Source organism: Ochotona curzoniae, unplaced genomic scaffold (assembly GCF_017591425.1).
Source record: "Ochotona curzoniae isolate NIBS_2020 unplaced genomic scaffold, NIBS_Ocur_1.0 scaffold_3208, whole genome shotgun sequence".
In the NCBI taxonomy this organism is placed as follows: domain Eukaryota; kingdom Metazoa; phylum Chordata; class Mammalia; order Lagomorpha; family Ochotonidae; genus Ochotona; species Ochotona curzoniae.
In genome coordinates, this window is record NW_024467106.1 from 41,376,368 (window position 1) to 41,398,321 (window position 21,954).

General features: G+C 37.6%; 1 protein-coding gene across 3 annotated transcripts in view; it reads right to left on the minus strand.

The window, feature by feature from the left end:
- Positions 1 to 21,954, minus strand: part of FOCAD (focadhesin) — a 232,601-nt gene that overhangs the window by 6,913 nt on the left and 203,734 nt on the right. For all 3 annotated transcript variants that reach the window (XM_040963884.1, XM_040963886.1, XM_040963883.1), the window contains 8 exons: positions 19,968 to 20,070; positions 18,077 to 18,157; positions 11,951 to 12,079; positions 10,118 to 10,233; positions 7,421 to 7,681; positions 6,114 to 6,203; positions 2,848 to 3,025; positions 1,603 to 1,700 (listed from right to left, as the gene is read on the minus strand). In XM_040963884.1, coding sequence (XP_040819818.1) covers positions 1,603 to 1,700; positions 2,848 to 3,025; positions 6,114 to 6,203; positions 7,421 to 7,681; positions 10,118 to 10,233; positions 11,951 to 12,079; positions 18,077 to 18,157; positions 19,968 to 20,070 — 1,056 coding nt within the window. The remainder of the gene's footprint in view (positions 1 to 1,602; positions 1,701 to 2,847; positions 3,026 to 6,113; positions 6,204 to 7,420; positions 7,682 to 10,117; positions 10,234 to 11,950; positions 12,080 to 18,076; positions 18,158 to 19,967; positions 20,071 to 21,954) is intronic.

Genomic DNA, 21,954 nt, shown 5'->3' on the forward strand with positions numbered 1-21,954 from the left:
CAGAATTCTCAGCAGCAATCTAACAGGCAAGGTTAGATTAGTATTAACAGCAAAACAAGAAAGAAAAATAATCTTTCCAGAATACAATACCAATCAAAGCAGCCCTTTAGAATTGAAGAGGTAAAAAAAAAAATTCTAAGATAAACAAAAGCTGAAAATATATCATTAGTAGAAATGCAAAGAAGATACTGAGATAGATAACTATGAATAAAATATTAAAAGGTAGAAAGCCAAGAGGTAGTACTGTACAAATTCAAAGTATTCTAATACAGTGAACATGGTATGCAGACCATTCACACCTTTAGTATGTATGTAACCTAAAATAATACATCACTATATTAAGAGATAGACAATATAAAATACGGAAACTGGAACAATAATTCAAAATTTTGGAGATGAAAATAAATGCCACTGTAAAGTTCTTATATTTCTTATCTTTGTTTCCATCCCAATTTTTATAGTCATGTCAAGTTTGAACCCATTTCAAAATAGCTTGTTATAATCAAAATATATTTTCCAAATCTCATGATAATCACAAAACCCCCCAAGATATATCATATGGCAAGTTACAAAACAAGTCACAACAAATTTTAAAGCAATGAAATAATATTAAGCATCCTTTCTGACCACAATATAGTAAAAATAAGTATCAATAAAAAGTAAGAAAAACCTTGGAAATATGTGGAAATTAAACAATAACTCAAGGCAGAAATTAAAATGGAAATATAAAAATATATTGAAACAAATGAAAATAGAAAATCAGCTTACCACAACCTATGGGATACAGCAAAAACAGGACTGGGGGAGAACTGAATAATAATCAATGTGTATATCAAAAAATTGGAGAGCTCAAATAAAAACTTATCACTGAACTTGAGGTAATTATGAAAACAAGTATAAATCAAATATAGGTCAAAATTTTTTAAATTTTAGCATGAAAATAAATGAAATATTGGCTAAAGAAGGCAGCAGAGGACAGCCCAGGGCTTTGAGACCCTGTACCCATGCAGGAGACCCAGAAGAAGCTCCTGACTCCTAGCTTCAGATTGGCTCAGCTCCCACTATTATGGTCTTTTGGTGAGTGAACCAGTGAATGGAAGATCTTTTTCTTTGTCTTTTGTTCTTTCCGTAAATCTGATGCATTTCCAATAATATAAGAAAGTACACTGAGAAAAGAAGAGTTGTTTCAATAAATTTTCCCAGAAAAATTGGATATCCACATGCAGAAGTAAGTAACCATACCGCATCTCTCACCATGAATTAAAGACTCAACTGTAAGACTTGCTTTTAAAGTTATTGGAAGAAAACATAGGGGAAATGGTTTTATATATTGGAATGGGCAAGGATGTATTTGAAGTAGACTCCAAAGTCATGCAGAACAAAACCAAGAACAAACAAGATTATGAAAAAAAAGAAAAAAAAATTAAGCAGACTCTGCACGACAAAGGAAATTACAGAACTGAAGAGACAACCAATAGGAGAAAAAAATTTTAAAGATACATATATGATATAAAATTAATAACCAGGCTATATAAAGAACTCAATCACCTAAGTACCAAAGAAAAAACATCTTAAGGAAGCTGTTAGTCTAACAGACCGTACCTCATCAAGAGCCACATTTTGAACAGACACTGATTGGTAAGCAAAATTTCTGATATAACCCATGAGTTCCAAAAGCCACTCCATTCTCTTCAACACACCTGAAAACAGAAGGATATTCTCTTATCAGACCATACGTTTCCTTTGCAATGTAAAATAAATGACTACCACAATTAAAGTCTAATGAGGACACTATTAAACAGCTATTATCTTGTAATACTGAAGTTTATGATTGCCCTGACAACTATTCACACCCAATAACTGTATTTTTGGTCTTTATGGTAAAAAAAAAAAAAAAAACAAAAAAAACCCTATGCTTCAAATGTCCCTGCCTACAAGTGATAAAATGCTTTTCCTGGAGTTTCTCTTAACATGAAACACACCAGGAAACACAGGGCATGCCAAGTAGTCAGTCATGTTCAGTCTTGAATAATTAGCTGTTTTTATAGCCCTCCTTTGCTTTGAGTGCTCTCAGGTTATGCCAGAATCACAGAGGAAATCTAGCACAAAAACAGAGGTGAAATAAAACCAGCCATTGTAGGGTAAATGGAGAACAAATGTTAACAAAATACTGTTTTCCTCCTTTTTAAAATTCTTTAAAAACGAGAATTCCCACAACTGTAATGACTACTTAGGAAGGGTAACACAGTTTAGCAATAACAGCAAAACAGAAATCACACTTGACAACTGGTTAGCTAGAATTACATGTAATATGAAACCTAATTGATTACATGCACTTTTATGTTTAATTGGAAATACCTTCTGGATAGATTTCTTCCTGGTACATTTTTGGTTTGGTACAATTCAGCTTCTTATCACAGGTTATTTCTCAACAGCTAGCAAGTACTACCATCGTGAGAAGTTCTGAAGTATAACTCTTTTCCTTCTTTTTTTTTATTTTTAAAGTGGTTACTTAAAAGACATTTTCACAAATATCACTTGATGGAATCTATAAATTTCTTGGGATCATCAGGCAGAAGAAAGATGGGACACTTGTTTGTATTCCTGAAGGCCCAGTAGTCCCCTTCCTCCTCCCAAATCCTCTCAAATGAATATATTCCCTTATCAAAAAACTAGATCTATAACTGCTCATTTTCATCCAAGACACTCTTCATTGAGGGTAAGAGGGTCTAGCCTATGTAGCAAGAAGCATGAGAGAAGTTTCTATTTGAAAAAGAAAATTTGGCTGACAAGGGACAGCAGGTAGACCTATTTCCGCTCTGGGTATTCCCTCTAGCCTGGCCTCACCTGTGTTGGCATGGCTTATGATCCGAGCCTGGTATAAGCTCTGTAGAACCATCCACGCCAGCGTCTCTTTCTCTTGGTGTTGCACAGCGACACTGAACACATCCGTCAAGCTCATCATTGGGAATCGTCCTTGGGAGACTAAGTACAGTTTGACAAAGGCACTCTTTTCCATGTTGCTCTGGAAAAAGGCAGGATATTCAGACACTATTCACTGAACTAGCTACAGCAACTCAGGGCACACCCAAAACAGCAAGGGTGAATTTGATGTTATTATTTCAAGTGCTAATTCCATCCTGTTTGAAGCAGCATTTGACCGGTCTTGGAGCCTACTACGTTAAAATGTACATATAATAGCAGGTTAAAATGTCACCTCGTTTCTTCCTCAAAACCATAACTGTATTCAGAGCTTAGCAGATAACGGCATCTATTAAGCATACACAAATCATCTTAAAATAACTAACAAATACAGTACTTATCATGTGGCAGGCACCATCCTAAGTCCTTAACATGTATTAATTCAGTTGCTTTCAATATGTGGGGAACCCCAAGCTTCTTGAGCGGTTCTGTGAGGGCAAAACTCTTTTTTTTTTTTTTTAACAAAAGCATTAAACTGTTCTAATAGTCACTGTGATTCTCACTGTCATTTGTGCAATTTTTTAAAAAGCCAATTTCACTTAAAGCATCTTTGTAAACAATAAAAATTACTAGTTTCATTAACCTTTAGCCCTCGAATATATGTCTTTTTAATAGGATTGTGACAAACTAGGGAATATGTGTAAGGGCCTTCCATTGCACAACCAGGTATGATGGTGGCTTTGTCTCACGGAAAAAGAACGTAAGAAATTGTCTTTTTTCATGGAACATTAGTTACCTGAAAGAAAGAATGACTGACGGACAAACTATGGCTATTCAAACTCAGTATCTAACAAATTATTTTCTTAAAATTAAAGGATGCATTCCTGCATTGTTACGGAAAATAGATGACAGTATTTTTGCCAATGATAAAATCCAAACTTCCAGGAAAAAATTTGATTTTTGGAAAATGTGTATCTGCTGCTATGAGCATGGTATCTTCCTAACATATAAAGGCTTTCTAATAGTGTGATAATATTAATAGATATATTTTGATACTACATATTGAAATATATCAACATTTGGAAAAGCTCTAAAACTTAGTGATCCAATGTTTTTCAAATGACCAATCTATAACTTTGCAAAATTATGCCTGGATTCAAAGTTAGAGGTATATCAATGTTGTTGACATAACAGTACATGATCTTCATGGATACAGTGAATTTATCAGTTTTTGAGTCTGGTACAATATCAAAGAAGAATATACATAATTACCTGACGAGCTAATACACCCATCCCTTCCACCTACACGTCTATAAATGCAGCAAGAATTTCTTCACTTAGTTCAACAATTATCACAACAGAATGAATTAGGAATTGCCATGAGGACCCAGCTGTCATCTATTACAGCAGACCTTTCCAAATATGCTAAACAATGCCACTTTTGCTGGTAGCATTTGTGTGTTTGGGAAATACTGCTTTATGCTTTACAAGAAAATGTAAGAAATTTTTATTATCACATTAAGTAAATATTTAATGTATTTTCTAGTTTCAAATTTTAACAAGGTAAATATCAAAGGATATTATCCATGTTAAAAAAAAGTCACCTGTGGCTATCAATTTTTAAGAAATTAAAGTGTTTAGATTGAAACATTTGAAAACTGACATATTAATCATTTAATTTGCACACCAATCCTCTAGAGTAAATTCCTATTACTAACATCCCTCATTACAGATGAAGAAATTAAAGCATAGAGTGAACATAAAATAATTTCTAAGAACTGCATGCTTTACCTCAAACTACCTTGTACGAATATTATAACCAGATACTTGCTACAAGACTTTATTAATTATGGTAGTAAATAGCTGCTAAGTCCTCACTTAGGGCCAGGTACAATGTCAAATACTTAGCACAAACCAAATCACTTAACTCTCATAACACCCTAAAAGGTCTGTGTTATTATTTCCATTTTACAAATGTGGAAACTGAGGCAGAAATAAGCTTTGAAACTTAACCAAGGTCACACTGCCAGTAAATCAGAGCTAGATTTCAACCCAGATAAATGAGATTCCAGAGTTTATCCTCCAAAACTGGCCCTTTGATCGCTTCTCCTTGCTCAAAATAAGCAAAACACCAAAATGCTGATATTCCACATATCTATATAACTACATATCTGCAACAGTAATTCTCAAACCTTAAGATATACCAGAACCAAAGGCACCTTTGGTCCACCTGTGACATCAGCATACCACATCAGAGTGCTGGGCCGAGTCTCTGCTATACTGCTTCTGATTCAGCTCCTTGCCAATGTGCCCAGAAAGGCAGTGGAGGGTGCTCAAGAACTTTAGCCCCTGTTACCCATGTAGAAGACCCAAACAGAATCCCGCACTCCTGGCTACAGCCTGGCCCAGCCCTGACTGTTGAAACCTTTGTTGAATGAACAAGTGGAAAAAAGATCTCTTTTTCTCTATTTCTCCTTCTCAGTTACTGCTCATTAAAAAAATAAATAAATAAAAAGAAGAAGCTTAAAAAGGAGAGAGGGGTGGTGGGAGAGGAGGGATGTACCAGAATCATCTACAGAAACTGCCCAGCACAAACGCCTGTGTCCCATCTCCAGGATTTCTGAGTCAGTAAGTCTACAGTGGAGAATTCATAGTTCTAACCAGTTCCCAGGTGATGCTGTTGCCGCCAGTCCAGAAACAACACTCTTGAGAACCACCACTACATTGACTCAGAAACTGACCTATCTGATTGATTAGACAAGCCTGCCAAGATGTAACTGACCAAAGTCCACCTGATACGGGGGATGCCCACAGTTCTCCAGACTGGTTGACACGCTCAAATAAGATTAAACACTAAGATAATATTCATTTTTTTAAATCAACAACCCAAACTTAACAAATGAGCATGTATTTTATTTACTAACTCTGGTAACTTATTACCCACGCTTAATTTGAGTGGAGGAATTAGTTACTTATAAATTATCTCATAAGGGAGCTACTAGTACCTGTTTTTCGATCCCCCTTTTCCATTCTAAAAGGACACTATCAAGTGAAGCAAACATTATCATTGCCCTTAATGTCTTAGAAAGTTCTCTGGTCATTATATGTCCATTCTCATGCCAGTATAAAGAAGCTTCTCTCTAATTATACCTTTTGTCTCAATAAGAGGAAGACAGTAACATGTGATTTACCTTAGTGATCTTGGAAACCCGATTAGCTTCGTCATCTGTCATTTCTGAGAGGCATTTGGCCATGCAGACGTAGAGCTCTAAGTCAACTCTCTGATAAGAAAAGTCCCAAAATATGTCAAAATTCAATATTTATAATGACTGCACTCTTAACATTCCGGCAAATTAGATTTTTCTTGTCAACAAGAACAGCAGCTGCTGAGATTTTAATTTTAGTCAGATCAAAACATACAGCCCAGTTTTCTAATCTTTAAAGCCATTAAGCCTTTGCCTATAAAATGTTTAAAAAATACCTCAGAAATTTTTAATAAAAATAAAATTAATAAAAACCATGATTTCCAACCTTATTCAATTATCCATTTTAGTTAAGAGCTTTGGACAACTTGTAATATAAAACATATTGCTACTGTAAAAATTTCAATTTAGTAACAAAACAATATTCCTGATGTTACAAATCAGGATAGGCAGTAAATGTTTAAAAATACACATTTCTGGGGCTGGCGTTGTGCTGCAGAATGTTAAGCTGCTGCTTGAGAAATCAACATGCTACATGAGCACTGGCTCAAGCTTCAGCTGCTCTATCATCAATCTGGGAGAACCACGGGGTATGGCACAATGACTGGGGTGTGTGCCACTCACGTGGCAGACTCAGATGGAATTCTGAACTCCTGGTCTCAGTTTGTCCCAATGCCAGCTGGGCCAGTCATGTAGGGAAGTGAACCAGCACATCTTTATCTCTGCCCCCTGGTTTCCATAATTATATTGTTCAAATATTTTTAAAAAAATAAATGAATAAATTTCCTGATGTTATACATACTTACTTACAGATCTTCCCAGGTCAAGTGCATACTTGTTTGGCTCTATGCATTTTTCCCCCCTAATATAAATTTCATCACTCCAAATGGATTTTTAATTTCTTTATAAAACTACAATTCAGGGGTTTATTGGAGAAGAGCAACAGGGAATAATTTGATAAAAATTGTAAACAACATGCCAAGGATTTTCTGAATATAAAATATGAGAATTTCTGCGCTTGCTCATCTTCTACAGGTATTTGGTAAAAAGTCTTGATGGCAAATTTCCTTGTACGGCTTTGGTTAACACACTTCAGAGTTTGCTCAAAACTTTAGACCTAAATATTCAATCTCAATTTAGATCTTGGAAGAAAACTCTGCTAATGAAGAATGTAGTTATTTCTTGTGAGCTTTCCCACCCACATTCTTAAAACATACACCTCCCCGCTTTGCCAAAAAGGCTTTAAAAAAACCCAAACATAAATCATCAGGAATGTAAATATTTTTGCTCCTCACCCGAATCTTATTTGGCAGAAGCTCAAAAATATTTGCAGTAGCTTCGGAGAGCACACTCCAGAGATGGTGGGCAGGGCTGGGTAGTTTCATGGTCTGGCTTAGACCCTGTAAGGCACTGAGGCATAACTCAGGATCGCAAGGTGGGGAAGCAGGTTTAAAAACGGCCACTAGTAAGTTTTCAACAAAACTCAGGATCTGTTCATCAGAGAGATGCTTTATCCAGAGAGGTGCTGACAGCAGGAGGTATTTCTTGATATTTGACTGGAAGTAAAACAGAAGAGGTCAGATGTAAACAGAAGGAAAGCCTGGGTTTGCAGTGCTCAGCATCTCTAAGTCATGACTGCATCTCAGGGTGAGCAGAGCAATCAACAGTCCAGGCGTCTCCGTTCCCCGTAGTCTTCCCACAGCCTCACGGGCCAGTGGACCACCAATTCATAGTTGTGGCTACTGCAGTTTCTTCTGCTCCAGGATGACTCCTCTGTACTTGTTGTATCTGACAATAATCTCTGAACTCCTCAGCCTTAACTTCAGATCTTTTCAGTAAAGGGAACAAAACACTGCTTCTTAAAAGTCAATACAGTGCTGCTAAGTTTTCAAAGGCTGCATTCCTGAGCCAGAAAATTCTGCCAGATGAAAGACTGATCTGTTGCAAATCAACTAAACAATATCTGATATTAATTTCTTCTTCTGAAGAAAAATATGGATGTACATTAGAGCCTCTGCTTCCTTGAGCCTATGGGACTGAACAACGGATCTTACAGTTCACAAAAGACAACAAGAGGTGCAGTTAGCACTTGTCAGCTTTGTGGTATAACACAGAGATCAAAAAAGCAAGCTTCAAAACTTCTTAGAATCTTACACATGTAATAGTAATGAAGTTGCTTAAGAAACAAAACTGACAAGAAAACTAAAGAAAATATTTTAAAAAGATCAATGTGGTCAGCATGAGCTTTCTGAAGAGCTTCTTGTGCAGAGTGATAGAACATTTTACAATACAATGAATGAAAAAGTTTAGTTTGCTAATTAACAAGGCTAAAGAGAAAGACCCACAAAGATAGATACAAAGAGTAGCACAGATCTAAAAGACAAAGGAAAAATTAAAAAGCCAAACGAATAGCTGAGGTCAACAAAGCAGGCTGCTTGCTAGACTGACTCAAAAGGAGAAGGGATCCAATAAGGATTAGGAGTTAGTTAAATATAGCTCTCTCATTTATTAGCCAATCAAACTGCTCCTGACTGTTATTTGCCTCAGGTTATCAATCTGTGAAACGGAAATAATGGATTTGTCAGAGGTGAAATGAATCAGACACAAGATTCCATATGAATGATTCCATTTTATAGAATGTTTCAAATTTAAATTTATATATAAGTTCTTTAGAAAAGCCCAAGTTATAGAGAAACAGAAAACAAAGGCTAAATTCTGCAGAAAGATTATGACAGATATCAAATCGGTGGTGGCACGGGTGTAAAGTTGGGAGTGAGGACTGACCACAAATAAAAACTTTCGTTATGTGATGGACGTCTTCCTAGCAGTGATTGAAATGTATAAAACACTAAAACTCACCACATTTTATTCATGAAAAGACATTTTAGGGTATGCATAACTCAATAAAGCTATTTTTAAACACTGACCTGTCATAGTTGTAGAGATTAAATCTGAGGCTTATAAGTACCCACTGAGTGTTAACAGTTTCAGGTACAAAGCAAGAGTTCAGTTAAGTGGCAGCTGAATGGAAGCCACTTGGAGCAAACAGTTGGGGATAATGACAACAGCTAGCAGAAAGAATATTGAGCTCATAAACAAGAACTTTCAATTAAACAAATACCTTCCATTAAAAAGAACTGGGAGAAGTAGGAAAGTGAGAAAAAATGACTAGTAATTTAAGAAAACTGAGGAAATCAGAGGACTGAATTATTCTCAAGCAAATAAAGCTTCCTCAGCCAGAAAAATTGGCTGGATTATGGAACTAACAACCCCAAGATGAATATCATTTAACTTATAGTCTGCTGATGAACCTCTAAGGAATCAGGGCATAGCTTCTTCTGTCTCAGCTTGAATTGTACCCCAAATTATACACCTTTAGAAACGTCTTGCCTATAAACACTCTTCTTCTCTAACCTTGACATTGCAAGGAAAGTGCCAGCCCCCTCTTACGAGAGCCCTCTTCTTCAGCACTGAACTCCAGCTGCACCCCCAGTGGAAATGTCTCCCTCTCTCCGTTGCATCCTGGAGTGCCTTTGATTTGGTACCTACCAAAGCCTGCTGAACTACCAAAGCTCATCTAAATGACTGCTTCCTCTGGGACAAGGAGGAGTAATCTGCACATGATTCCAGCTCATGTGGACTTGCCCTCTCTTAACACCTATTAAAATGATGATAAGTACCGTGCAATCAAATGGACCTAGGTTTGTGCAACTACCCAGTTCTCCAGTTGTGTGATCTTGAAAAAGGAACATTGATACCTCAGACCATTTTCCCCTTCTTGTAAAAACTGAAGCTCCATCGTGAATAGTAATGGCTATGGTGGGATTTTGAAACTCAGCTTTCCAGTCTAGTGCCAAGTTACTATCAAGCCTTCAATTTTTGTAAAATCTGATTTGTGAATTCTTTGCTTTGAGAACACACATTTAAATGAATGCAAATATCCCCCCAAGGAAAGAAATCCTTGTTACCCAATACCCTTAGTTGTGACGTACACTCAGGCCCTGGATCAGTGGCGGCACCACCCACAAGCCCAGCAGAGCAGCTGCACTCTGGGATGACTGCGCCTGGGTTACCATAATTTCAAGGCACAGTTGCTGTATCTCTTCACCTGCAAAAGAAGAAAGGACTGGGATTTATCTGCTTCTCTGATTGATTTCTAGACTTTAAAGTCTCAAACCAAAGCACGTGATTATGGAATTTCTACAGGCAATAGGACTTCAGTACCAGCTATCACAATGTGTTTAATGGTGTCATAGCTCTAAGGCAAAGTGCTTTGACTGTCTAAAAAAACTCTCTGAATGATATCCAGAGAAATCCAAACTTTCAAACACTTAAAAATATGAGAAACATTTAGTTAAAAATCCCCAACTCTGTTTTTTGCTGTTAACAACCTCCTATTCAGCACACAGGGAAATTGATCTAAATCTTAAGTGGCTTAAAGATGTAACCGTCTTCTTTAGAGCTAGAATCTTTTTAGTAATCTGATTCCCACCAGTGAGCCTATTTTTCCCACCAGGCCATTTCTTTTTCTAAGGATTTAAAGAAAGAACAAAATGTACAGTATAGCACACAAAAGCAAGGGAGGGGCACTGGGGGACATATTTTCCCAAATAAAATATCTCAATATCTGTATAGCTACACCATGACTTTGTAAAAGGAGTAAGTTCAAATGGAAGCATTTAAGCAAAAACTTGTGTACAGTCAAAATAATATTTATTGTTTGGACTAAACATAAATGGCAGAATCCAAGACATTCTGTACATCAAGTGTAAATAAGCACTCTACCGAAAGTGATAATGCATAGATGACAAGCTCAAACACTATTTTACGGTGTGCTCCCCCTCCCTCTACTTTCTTTCTGGAGTTGGGATGGCAGCAAACATGTGAAATTCCATTTGTATATGATAACTCCAGTCTGCCTAGGAGAGGCTGTTGTGAACAAACTGGATGGGGATGTTTAGGTGCAAATCTCATTTGTTTTTTCACCACAAAGTATTTGTAATAGGGAGAATATGTCTCATAAGAATGCCCAAATCCCAACCCTGGAATCTGTGAATACAGTTGCAGATGTAATTAAAGCCTTTGAGATGAGCTAAGTATATTGGTTTATTTAAGTGAGTTCATTAATTACATGAGTCCTTACATGTAGAAAATCTTGCCTGAATGCAGGAGAACCAGAAAAGACTATAGGGCAAGGAAGTCTGAGATTTTCAGTGTTTGTTTGGAAGGTGAAGAAAGAAGCCCAGTAGTCAGTGGGGACAACCTCTCATAGCTGCAAAAGTGAAGGGAATGGATTCTTTCTTAGAATTTGTAGAAAGTAATTCTGTCCTGCTGCTACCTTGACCTTGGCCTGGCAGGAAGCACGTTGGTCTTTTGACCTATACAAGTATAAAATCTGAGTTGCTTCAGGCCAGCAAGTCTGTGGTAATGTGATGGAGAAACAACAGAAAACTATTACAGCATTCTTTATGGTCCTTTCTTAAAATGTAGGGCTCAGAAAGTACAGTTAGAGAATTACCAGCCCAGGCTTTATGAGACCTGTAGCATACACGCAACAGTATGCACACCTCAGTCAAGTATTAGTTTTGAAGAGTGTATCTGGCCTGTGTTTGCAGATCTCTTCTCTCTCAAGCTTGGCCGTGCGGACTCAGACACAGTAAAAGTGATCCAGCCATTCCATCCAGATGGCAAGCCTCAAGATCCTACCAGTGTATCCAGCAACTACCAGTTGTGACACAACATATTTTTCTTTCTATTCAACTCAAATTCTAAAATGGTCAGATTCTATAACCAAAGCGTGATGGCCTGAAACCTCTGATATTTACCAAAGTTTAGCCTCATCAGTGGAGAGAGAAGTGCAGCCCAGTTCACAGGAGGATATTGGTAGCTTTCTCCAACAGTTGCTATGGGTTTCATCACTATTTTGAGAAGGGAAGGTGGCACAGATTCTGGACCTGTCAGACAAAAGAAAAATAATAAAAATCTTCATAGCACCATAAAAGTGGAAAACATCAAATTTCATTTCTTCTAGTTTCAAATAATATATCTTCAACTGTGCTGAGTTCTTTAATTGTGTTTTTAATTTCAACCTCATTTGTTTCAAAACCTTGTTCTCTCTATTCATCATCTCATTTGTCTCTGATGTTTTTCTCTTACCTGGACAGACATGTTCCACTGTGCCTCATGATTGTCTTTTACATTTTCTTGCCTTTTAATCTAGTTTTGAAAATGTGAGGAGCTGTACTACCTCATTATTCACCTACTGTTCAGTCTACCTCCAGCAGACATAACAAATATTTTCACGTAAGGTAAAGTCAGGGTTGGGGTAGCCACTAATGGCCAGCAGGAGTAAGAGCGAAATGGCAAGAACAGAAACACTGTACTAGTAGATAACCAGGAATGATAAGTCAAGGCAGCAAATGAACACAAGCAACAAAAGGGAAATCAGCCTGAGCAGCAACAACGCAAAATCAGTATAAGCGAACACACAGTCTGGAAAAGGGGAGCCAGCGATGAAAGCAGAGAACACAGCAACAGAATCACAGAGACCAAGAAAAGAGAAGTCAGAGTGGGTACAGAGACAGCAGAAAGAACAGCAGCAGCAGTGAGAAGCACAGACAAAAGGAGAAGCAGAGGGAGAAGTACAAAAATAAAGATAACAAATGATGGAAAATTGGAGTCAGAAACAAGTAGAGTCAGCAGAGACATGAAAAACCACAGAATGATGAAACATAGGAAAGGGGGGAGCCAGGGGAAGAATGAGCCAAAATTAGGAACAGAGTTAGTAAGTACTATCACATCAAGAGAAAGAAAACGCATAGCAGACAGCAGAAATACAGGAGAAAGCAGAACCAGAGACTAACACCAGTAAAGGGACGGAACGCACAGATACCAAAAAGGGGAAGCAGAGGTGGGGCAGAGGAGTAGGGTGACAAAGAAAAAGGAGAATCAGCAGTGAGACTAGCAGAATAGGAAACAGAAAGGAGAAGCACAGAAAAGGAGAATCAGCAAGACTAACAGATTAGGAAACAGAAAGGATAAGCACAGAAAAAGGAGAAGCAGGAGTGAGACTAATGGAAAATGACCCAAAAAGGAGAAGCATGGAAAAAAGAGAATCAGCAGTGAGACTAGCACATTAGGAACCAGAAAGGAGAAGCATCGCAAAAGGAGGATCAGCAGCGAGACTAGCAGATTAGGAAACAGAAAGGAGAAGCACAGAAAAAGGAGAATCAGCAGCAAGACTAGCAGATTAGGAAACAGAAAGGAGAAGCACAGAAAAAGGAGAAGCAGGAGTGAGACTAACGGAAAATGACCCAGAAAGGAGAAGCATCGAAAAAAGAGAATCAGCAGTGAGACTAGCAGATTAGGAAACAGAAAGGAGAAGCACAGAAAAAGGAGAATCAGCAGTGAGACTAGCAGATTAGGAAACAGAAAGGAGAAGCATGGAAAAAGGAGAATCAGCAGCAAGACTAGCAGATTAGGAAACAGAAAAGAGAAGCACAGAAAAGGAGAATCAGCAGCAAGACTAGCAGATTAGGAAACAGAAAGGAGAAGCACAGAAAAAGGAGAATCAGCAGCAAGACTAGCAGATTAGGAAACAGAAAGGAGAAGCACAGAAAAAGGAGAAGCAGGAGTGAGACTAACGGAAAATGACCCAGAAAGGAGAAGCATCGAAAAAAGAGAATCAGCAGTGAGACTAGCAGATTAGGAAACAGAAAGGAGAAGCATGGAAAAAGGAGAATCAGCAGTGAGACTAGCAGATTAGGAAACAGAAAGGAGAAGCACAGAAAAAGGAGAATCAGCAGCAAGACTAGCAGATTAGGAAACAGAAAAGAGAAGCACAGAAAAGGAGAATCAGCAGCAAGACTAGCAGATTAGGAAACAGAAAGGAGAAGCACAGAAAAAGGAGAAGGAGGACAGAGACTAATGGAAAATGACCCAGAAAGGAGAAGCATGGAAAAAAGAGAATCATCAGTGAGACTAGCAGATTAGGAAACAGAAAGGAGAAGCACAGAAAAAGGAGAATCAGCAGCAAGACTAGCAGATTAGGAAACAGAAAGGAGAAGCACAGAAAAAGGAGAATCAGCAGCAAGACTAGCAGATTAGGAAACAGAAAGGAGAAGCACCGAAAAAGGAGAAGCAGGAGTGAGACTAATGGAAAATGACCCAGAAAGGAGAAGCATGGAAAAAGGAGAATCAGCAGTGAGACTAGCACATTAGGAACCAGAAAGGAGAAGCATGGAAAAAGGAGAATCAGCAGTGAGACTAGCACATTAGGAACCAGAAAGGAGAAGCATCGCAAAAGGAGGATCAGCAGCGAGACTAGCAGATTAGGAAACAGAAAGGAGAAGCACAGAAAAAGGAGAATCAGCTGCAAGATTAGCAGAAAATGAACCAGAAAGGAGAAGCGTCGAAAACGGAGAAGCAGGAGTGAGACTAGCAGATTAGGAAACAGACAGGAGAAGCATCGAAAAATCGAGAATCAGCAGCGAGACTAGCAGAATAGGAAACAGAAAGGAGAAGCATCGAAAAAGGAGAATCATAGAAACAAAGGAGTAGCTGGGACAACAGAAGCAAAAACAGAAACCAGAAAGGAGAAGCATTGAAAAAGAGAAGCATGTAAACAGGAGTAGCTGGGACAACACTAGTAAAAAAAAAAAAAAAAGGAGAAAAGAGAAGTATAGGAAAAAAGGAAAAACTGGCAAGACTAGCAGAAAAGTGATGGAATCCACAGACGTTCAGAGAGGGGAAGTGTGTCTAAATGATCCATATCAGTACACAGCCTGTGTAGTATGACACGTTTTTACTTCCTTCGTTTTTGGTGATACATAGAATGTAAGTTAGCTTAAAACTATATACAATCTGTGTGTATGTCTGTGTGTGTACTATAAATATGCAAAGATGTAAATCAACAAATATTTAAAAACTACTACTTTTCAGATAGCCCGTTATAATAATTTAGAATAAAAGACAAATATTCTTGTAGTCTTGCTGATGAGATTAGTGCTTAATAAGGAAGATAACGAAGAAGTATAAATCACATAAAATAATGACAAGTATGTAAAATAATATAAATAAGACATAGGAAAGCGTTACATAAGAAATCTAAACTGCTCTGGGAACATAAGGCAAGCCTCTGTCTTCTCCCACTAAGGAAAAGATGTTTAAACCAAGACGGAAACAGTGAGGAGGACTTTTCTAGATAAAGTCCACAGGAAACATAAGCAGAAAAAAATGATGACATATTTGTGGGAGTTTGGCTGTCTTCCAGAAACTAGAGTTAAGATAGCAGCTGAAAGCAATTCAGGAGTCCAATACATAAGTCAGTTACTAAAAGTCAACAGGGTGTTCTATCTTAAGATCAAATACTCCAACATAGCCAGAGATTTCAAAAACATGAACAGAACAGAACAGAAATAATAATGCCTAAGAGGTAAAAAGATAATTTTGTGTCAGTAGGTATTAAATTATTATCATACTTTTTTTTTTCAGTTTAACATGGTAACGAATGTTCACAAAAATACATAATGATGATGGCAAAAGGTGAAACGGTAATACATTCTAAAGTGCAGCCCTATCAGGGAAAAAGAAAAAGAAAAAGAAGCGAAGAAAATAAGTTATGTTAAAAATGATGGATCGAATTCTTCATAAAAACTTAATGTAAGCCTGTGTAAATACATGCGACGGACATCCTGAATGTCCTGTAACGTCGGTAGTACAGTATTCCAAGTTTGCAAAGTCCCAAGCATGAGAAAACAGACAAGGATAGCCACCATCCCCAGATTGGGTAAAATTGAGATCATCCCGCCTATACTCATCCTGGTTGAAGTGCAGATCAGAAATACTCATCACATTTTTTCTCTCCTGAGAATTATTAACATTAAATACCACGTAAGAGAACGAAAGCATGCCATCCCTCAAGCTCTCTGTCTTCTGCCCATGCCAAGCGTGATTTTTATTCTCCAAACCATTGCTTCCTTGAAAGAGTTCCCCAAGGTTGTCATCCCTCCTATCAGCGACCCAGTGGGCCCTGGTGAGTGACATCCAGACATTTAAACTCAAAAGCTGCTTCAGAAGGGAGTTATTAAAATTCAAATGAGCTGGGCATATTGAAGAAGAAAACACTTGTTTGCATGCACACCTCCGCATTTGGCCATCCCATTTAGCCCCACAGAGCAGGGTCTGGTTTTGTTTTTGTAAATGGACTTCGGAGGCGGAGGTCAGCCTCCCACGGCCCCCACTCCACTGGGGTCATCATTAGTAATGTGTAAGGCTGAATAGATTTTCCTCTGAATCCAGTCAGAAAACCTGACAAGGCAGCCCTCTCTCACAACCTGAAAATGTGAAAAACCTCACTGGTATGGTATTATTGGTATTATGCATTTTTAAAAAAATACTTCATCTATTTTACAACAGTTTTCAGCATGTAAAGCTCATTCCAGTTCCACCTGATTTGGCAGTGTCAGAGTTCTCCAATGACTGCGTAGTCATTAAAATGTTATATTTAAACAAGAATTCCTACAAGATTCAGTAGAAATTCATTTTTGCCAAAAAATAGGGATATAAAAACAAAATATCATTTTATTTCTAGATAAGAAGTCTTTCATTTGTGTTTTTTTTCATGAGAACATCTCACACTATAATCATATAAAAATTTTATAGCAATGAGCAACCAAGTGAAAATAAATATTTCTTGCATTATTATAGCCAAGGAAAAATGTAAAAGCTTATTTAATAATGAATCAAATTTTTATTTTAAAAAATGATAACACTTAGCTCAAGTAGACTTTCTGCTAATATGGACAAATGTACTAAAAGCATACTATATGTGCAATGTGTCTATGAATAAAGCTACTTGCAACATTGACCTAATCATATATCAACTTCTACTGAGGAAAAGTGAAACCAAATAATACTACCTCACAATCCTGCAATAGTGGTACATATTCTGGAAGTTAGAAAGCACAAAAATGGGCCTCCTTACTATAAAAGGAGTTCATAATCTGGAAGCTCCAAGGATTACTGTACCCAGTGGGAGAGCAGCTAACATGATCTTTAGCTTCCCTTCTGATGCGAAGATTGTTTTCTTCCATAACCTTCATTAATCAAGCTGCTTCTTACAGATTTCCCCTAGCTTTTATTTATAACTTACTAAAAATAATACTTCTTAATATTGCTTAAAATTATTTTTTTCTAAAATTTGAAACATTTTGTGATAATATGAGCACTGATTTTTGTGCACACCGACCTCCCTAAGGAATAATAAATCAGCATATATCAATGAAAGACTATTACATTAATAAGCCTGGTTACTGAGTCATGATATATGCAGTTCTAATCACTTTCTTTTCTTCACAACTCTGAAAAGCATAGTGGATCCTGAAACAGTATTTATTCAGTAACTTGTGTGGCATTGTTCTGGCTCCAGCTAAAAACAACAGACACTTAATCTCTGTCTTCAAATTGCTCGTGCTCTAATGTGAGTAGCAGAAACACAAAGGCACAAATGTGTGCAAAGAAAAAGAAGACAAACCCCAAACAGGAACTGGAGCCACAGGGATCCCCACAACTCAGAGTGATCAGACACAGTGCCGGGAAGAGATACACTCCCAAGACAAAGCCTGGGTTACGAGCTGCACCCAGGTGTGTTTTGTTTAGATCGCACTCGCTTGAAATTGACAGGAAAAGTAATGTCACTTTCATTGCTAAAATGGCCAAATGGAAGAGTAATGGTATACCAGAAGCGCCTGAGATCAGTGAGTGCTTCCAAGAGATTACACAGTGTGAATATTTTTGTACCAAGGACAGCAGTTAGCCTCCAGCTCACCTCTTGCAAAGATGACTGACCAGAACAATGCTTACCTTTTCAGATTTGTTGTCTGTTTACTACTACAGAGTAAATTATTTGACATGCAGAGAGAATCAGGAGATTCAAAAAGGTGTTCACTTGCCTTTTTTCCCTCCTGTAACAAAGAATCCGATGGCTGCTCTAATAAAACTGCTTTCAGGCAAATAACTATAGTCCGTAGGAACTGTGGAGACAGAAAATGATCAAATTAACCAGCGGACTTGGTAGGACTAATCAAGGAAATAATGATCTCATGATGCCATATTAACGTAGAGAAAACTGGAGATGTTTACGGCCATTAATCTTGGCACAACACTCTGTGGCTACGACTAATTCTGTCAGCCTAAATAGTTGGCTATGAAGTAATCACTTAAGCTACACAAGCAAATATAAAATGGTGGCAAACTAGCAAAAGATAGCAGAAATCAGGTGATGAATACTTGAGCAGAGTACTTAAGAAAATCCTTTCCATATTGTCACATTAATGACCCGCATCTCATCAAAATTAGTACTGTTCTAGGAGCTGTTTCAGGACATGCTGATACAGATCCACGCATCATTGAAATCTAACAACCAATGCTGATAGCACCACTCTCTCCCCCATGCCAGAGACTTCTAAATGATCATCTCACACTAACAGCCAGAAGTGGCGACTGCTGATTTGCAATGGTGAAGCAGTGACATTTATGCCATCTGGGTACTGAGAGGTCCGAGTCCTAAATCCTCTTCCTCCCTGGTCCCCATCATTGTTTCATGAGATGGTTTTCTTTAAGCAATAAAAGGCTCATTTGGAAAAACCCCATCAGGAACAAACAGGTGTATTTTTCCAGACATACAATCAGTAAGGTGAGTTAATACTAGTTAATTTGAGGAAATGTGGACCAAAGTTAGCACCTCATAATGTAACAATTAAAATTTACTTTTAAAAAAAATGTGGCCTAAATATGTAATTTTACCAGGACCTCATGAAAGCCTTGTCCTTCAAAGCTAGCATGACCAAGAATTTCCAAAGACTATGGTTTCATTTTTTCCTCTTTTTCATACCTAAAATGACCACATGTGGAGGTCTTAAAGTTCAGTATGTTAAGAAGGCTACAGAACAATGTTTTATTTCTAAACCTTCAAAATGATGGAAAGTTAAAAAGAATTCTTATCATAGTGCCCACATTGGCAGTAGGTGCTGTCTACAGACTACTACCAAGGGCCCGTGTCCAGGACAGCCAGTGAATCAAAATCTACCAGGGGCAAGTACTAGACATATCATCATCTACATGATGCTTCCCTCGAAAATATGCACATATCACTACACATGAAGCATGTAAGGGCTGTAATTTAAAAATTGCTTTTTATAAAAAATCTAGAAATAGTAAAATCTTTATTGTATTCAGACCTGGCATTTAAACTTCAAGACTATGGAGCTACATATCTCTAAACTCACTTATCACAATAGTATTTCAAACCCAGGACCAGAAAAACTCCAGCCACATACAAATAGACATTTAATTAAGCATTCCGTCATTATGCCTAATAATATATACATATATGTCTATACATATATACTATAAATATATTTTTAAATCTCTACCAAGTTTTAATAACCTAGTTTCTAGTTTCTAGCTTTGTCATTATACTAAGTCTATATGTAAATCATAACATTTTCCTGAACCTCAAATTCTCCATTTATGAAACACTGGAGTGAACCTGCATGTCTGAACTGTTTTCTAAGGGAGGCAGAGAACTGACTCAATGAACACAGACTTTGGAGCTCAACAGATCTGTATTCAAAGTACATGTCCACCACATGCTGCCATACAACTCTGGTGGATCAGAAAGCCACCTCAAACACCAGATCCTTGTGATGTAAAATTAGAGATGGCAATATCCGTCTCTGAGGATTGTTGGCAATATCCATCACTTAGGATTAACACTCTTTAACAGAGTCCTGTGTTGGCAATTCTTTCTTCCAAATCAGTGTTCCAGGACTTTCATCTCACCAGAGGTTCTGCTTTGATTTGAGGACAGAGTGGACAGATGAAGGTGTCCCAGAAGCCAAACTGCATTTGACTGAAGACCGATCACTCCAGAGACACTAATGACCTGTACAAGAAAATGCGACAAGTCCAATAAAGGTGCATGATCCAAGTTCCATTCAATTAGTGGCACTCACAGAAAATTTCCAGTATTTCTGACGTAACAGGTTCAATGACAAACTAGCATCATGTGTCTTGAACACTATGTTTGGGAAATACAGATGTTCAACAAGTGTTTTCCAAATAAGGCATTAATCAATCAATCAATCATGGAAGAAACTACTTAGCTTGCTGAGGTTTCACAGAATCAGATTGTTCCCCAAGGAATTTTCAAAAAATTGTACAAGATGGGCATTTGGCATGGTGCTTAGGAGTATGGGTTGGAGTACTGGCTGTGCTGACAGGTTAGTGCCCTGGTAATGTGTACCCTGGGAGGCAGCAGGTGGCAGGACAAGTGCTGGAGACTCCGACACCCAGACTGAATCCCTGAAATCCTATTTTCAGCCTGAGCCAGCCCTCACTAATGCAATCATTTGAGCGGAGTAAATCAGAGAATGAATTTCTCATTTGTTTTTTCTCTCTCCCTTCTGTCTGTCTCTCTCTGTAAGTCTGCCTGTCTTTCAAAAAAAATGCAAAAATCATTTTTTAAGAAGATAGTAAAAGAAAATTCAAAAGGTAGAAAAGAGGTATTGATAGCTACTTAGACTAACAGACTCCTAAAAATGGAAGGAGATATCTTGTTCTCCTTCAATAATGTTCTATTAGTTCCCTATAATTAACAATAAGCTTTGTTTCATTTGAGGGACAGAATGAACACCCCTCTGTTAGGTTACTTATGAAATGCTCACAATGGTCTGGGCTGAAGCCAGGAGCTGGGAACTTAATTTAGCCTTCTCATTTGGGCTGCAGGAACCCAATTATTAGTCCCATGGTTGCCTCTGGTTATGCATTAGCAGAAAACTGGAGAAAGGAACTAGGGACAAGAATTTAATTCAGGCACTCAGATACGGAATATAGACAGACATTTTGGCCAAACTCTTGGTACGCTAAAGATCTGCCTCTAAAAAATTTGACAAATGCTTTTTATTTACAGCTGTTTCCTCCAAATTGTATCAACTTAAGTCTTACGATTCTTACTTGAAAAACATTTACCTTCATACATGCAAAACAGAGTTTCTCCTATTAAGAAATTTTCAAAATTTTCTTGCTTTTAAAACTACAAATTAGGGGCTGGCAACATGCTTCAATAGGCTAATCCTCCCTCTTCAAGCACCAGCATCCATAGGGGTGTGGATTCTTGTCTTGGCTACACCACTTCTGATCCAGCTCCCTGCTCTGATATGGCAAAGTAGCTGAGGATGGCCCACATCCCTGGGCCGCTGCAACCACGTAGGAGATCCAGAAGAAGCTCCTGGCTCCTGGTTTCTGACTGTCCCAGTTCTACCATTGCAGCCACTTAGGGAGTGACTCAGCAGATGGAAGATCTTTCTCTCTCTCCTTCTTTCTATAAATCTGCCTTTCAAATTAAAAGAAAAAAGAATCTTTAAAAGCATAAATTACTAAAATTCCACCACCATGTCTTATAACCTGCTATATCTTAAAAGAATGAAAAAAACACCTTAAATGAAAATGAAGAGAAAATCAAAAGCATGTTTGTGAAAATAATACTATATAAAGTTCAATATACAGTAAGAATAACAATCATAGAAATGAAACGGAAGAATATTTGAAAAGAATTGACCAGATGAAGCAATAGTTGCTTTAAGTTTGGAAGATATCATCAGTAATATTTTGTCAACTTCTTCCATTCTGTTCTTTCAAATTTTATGCAAAAAACACAGTAATTCTTCTCAGAAATCTTGAAAGATACTAACATATCTCAGCAGATGAATGTTAGTTCTTTGCCAAGAGTAATAGCAGCAATGATTAACCTAGACAAAATTAGGCTTTC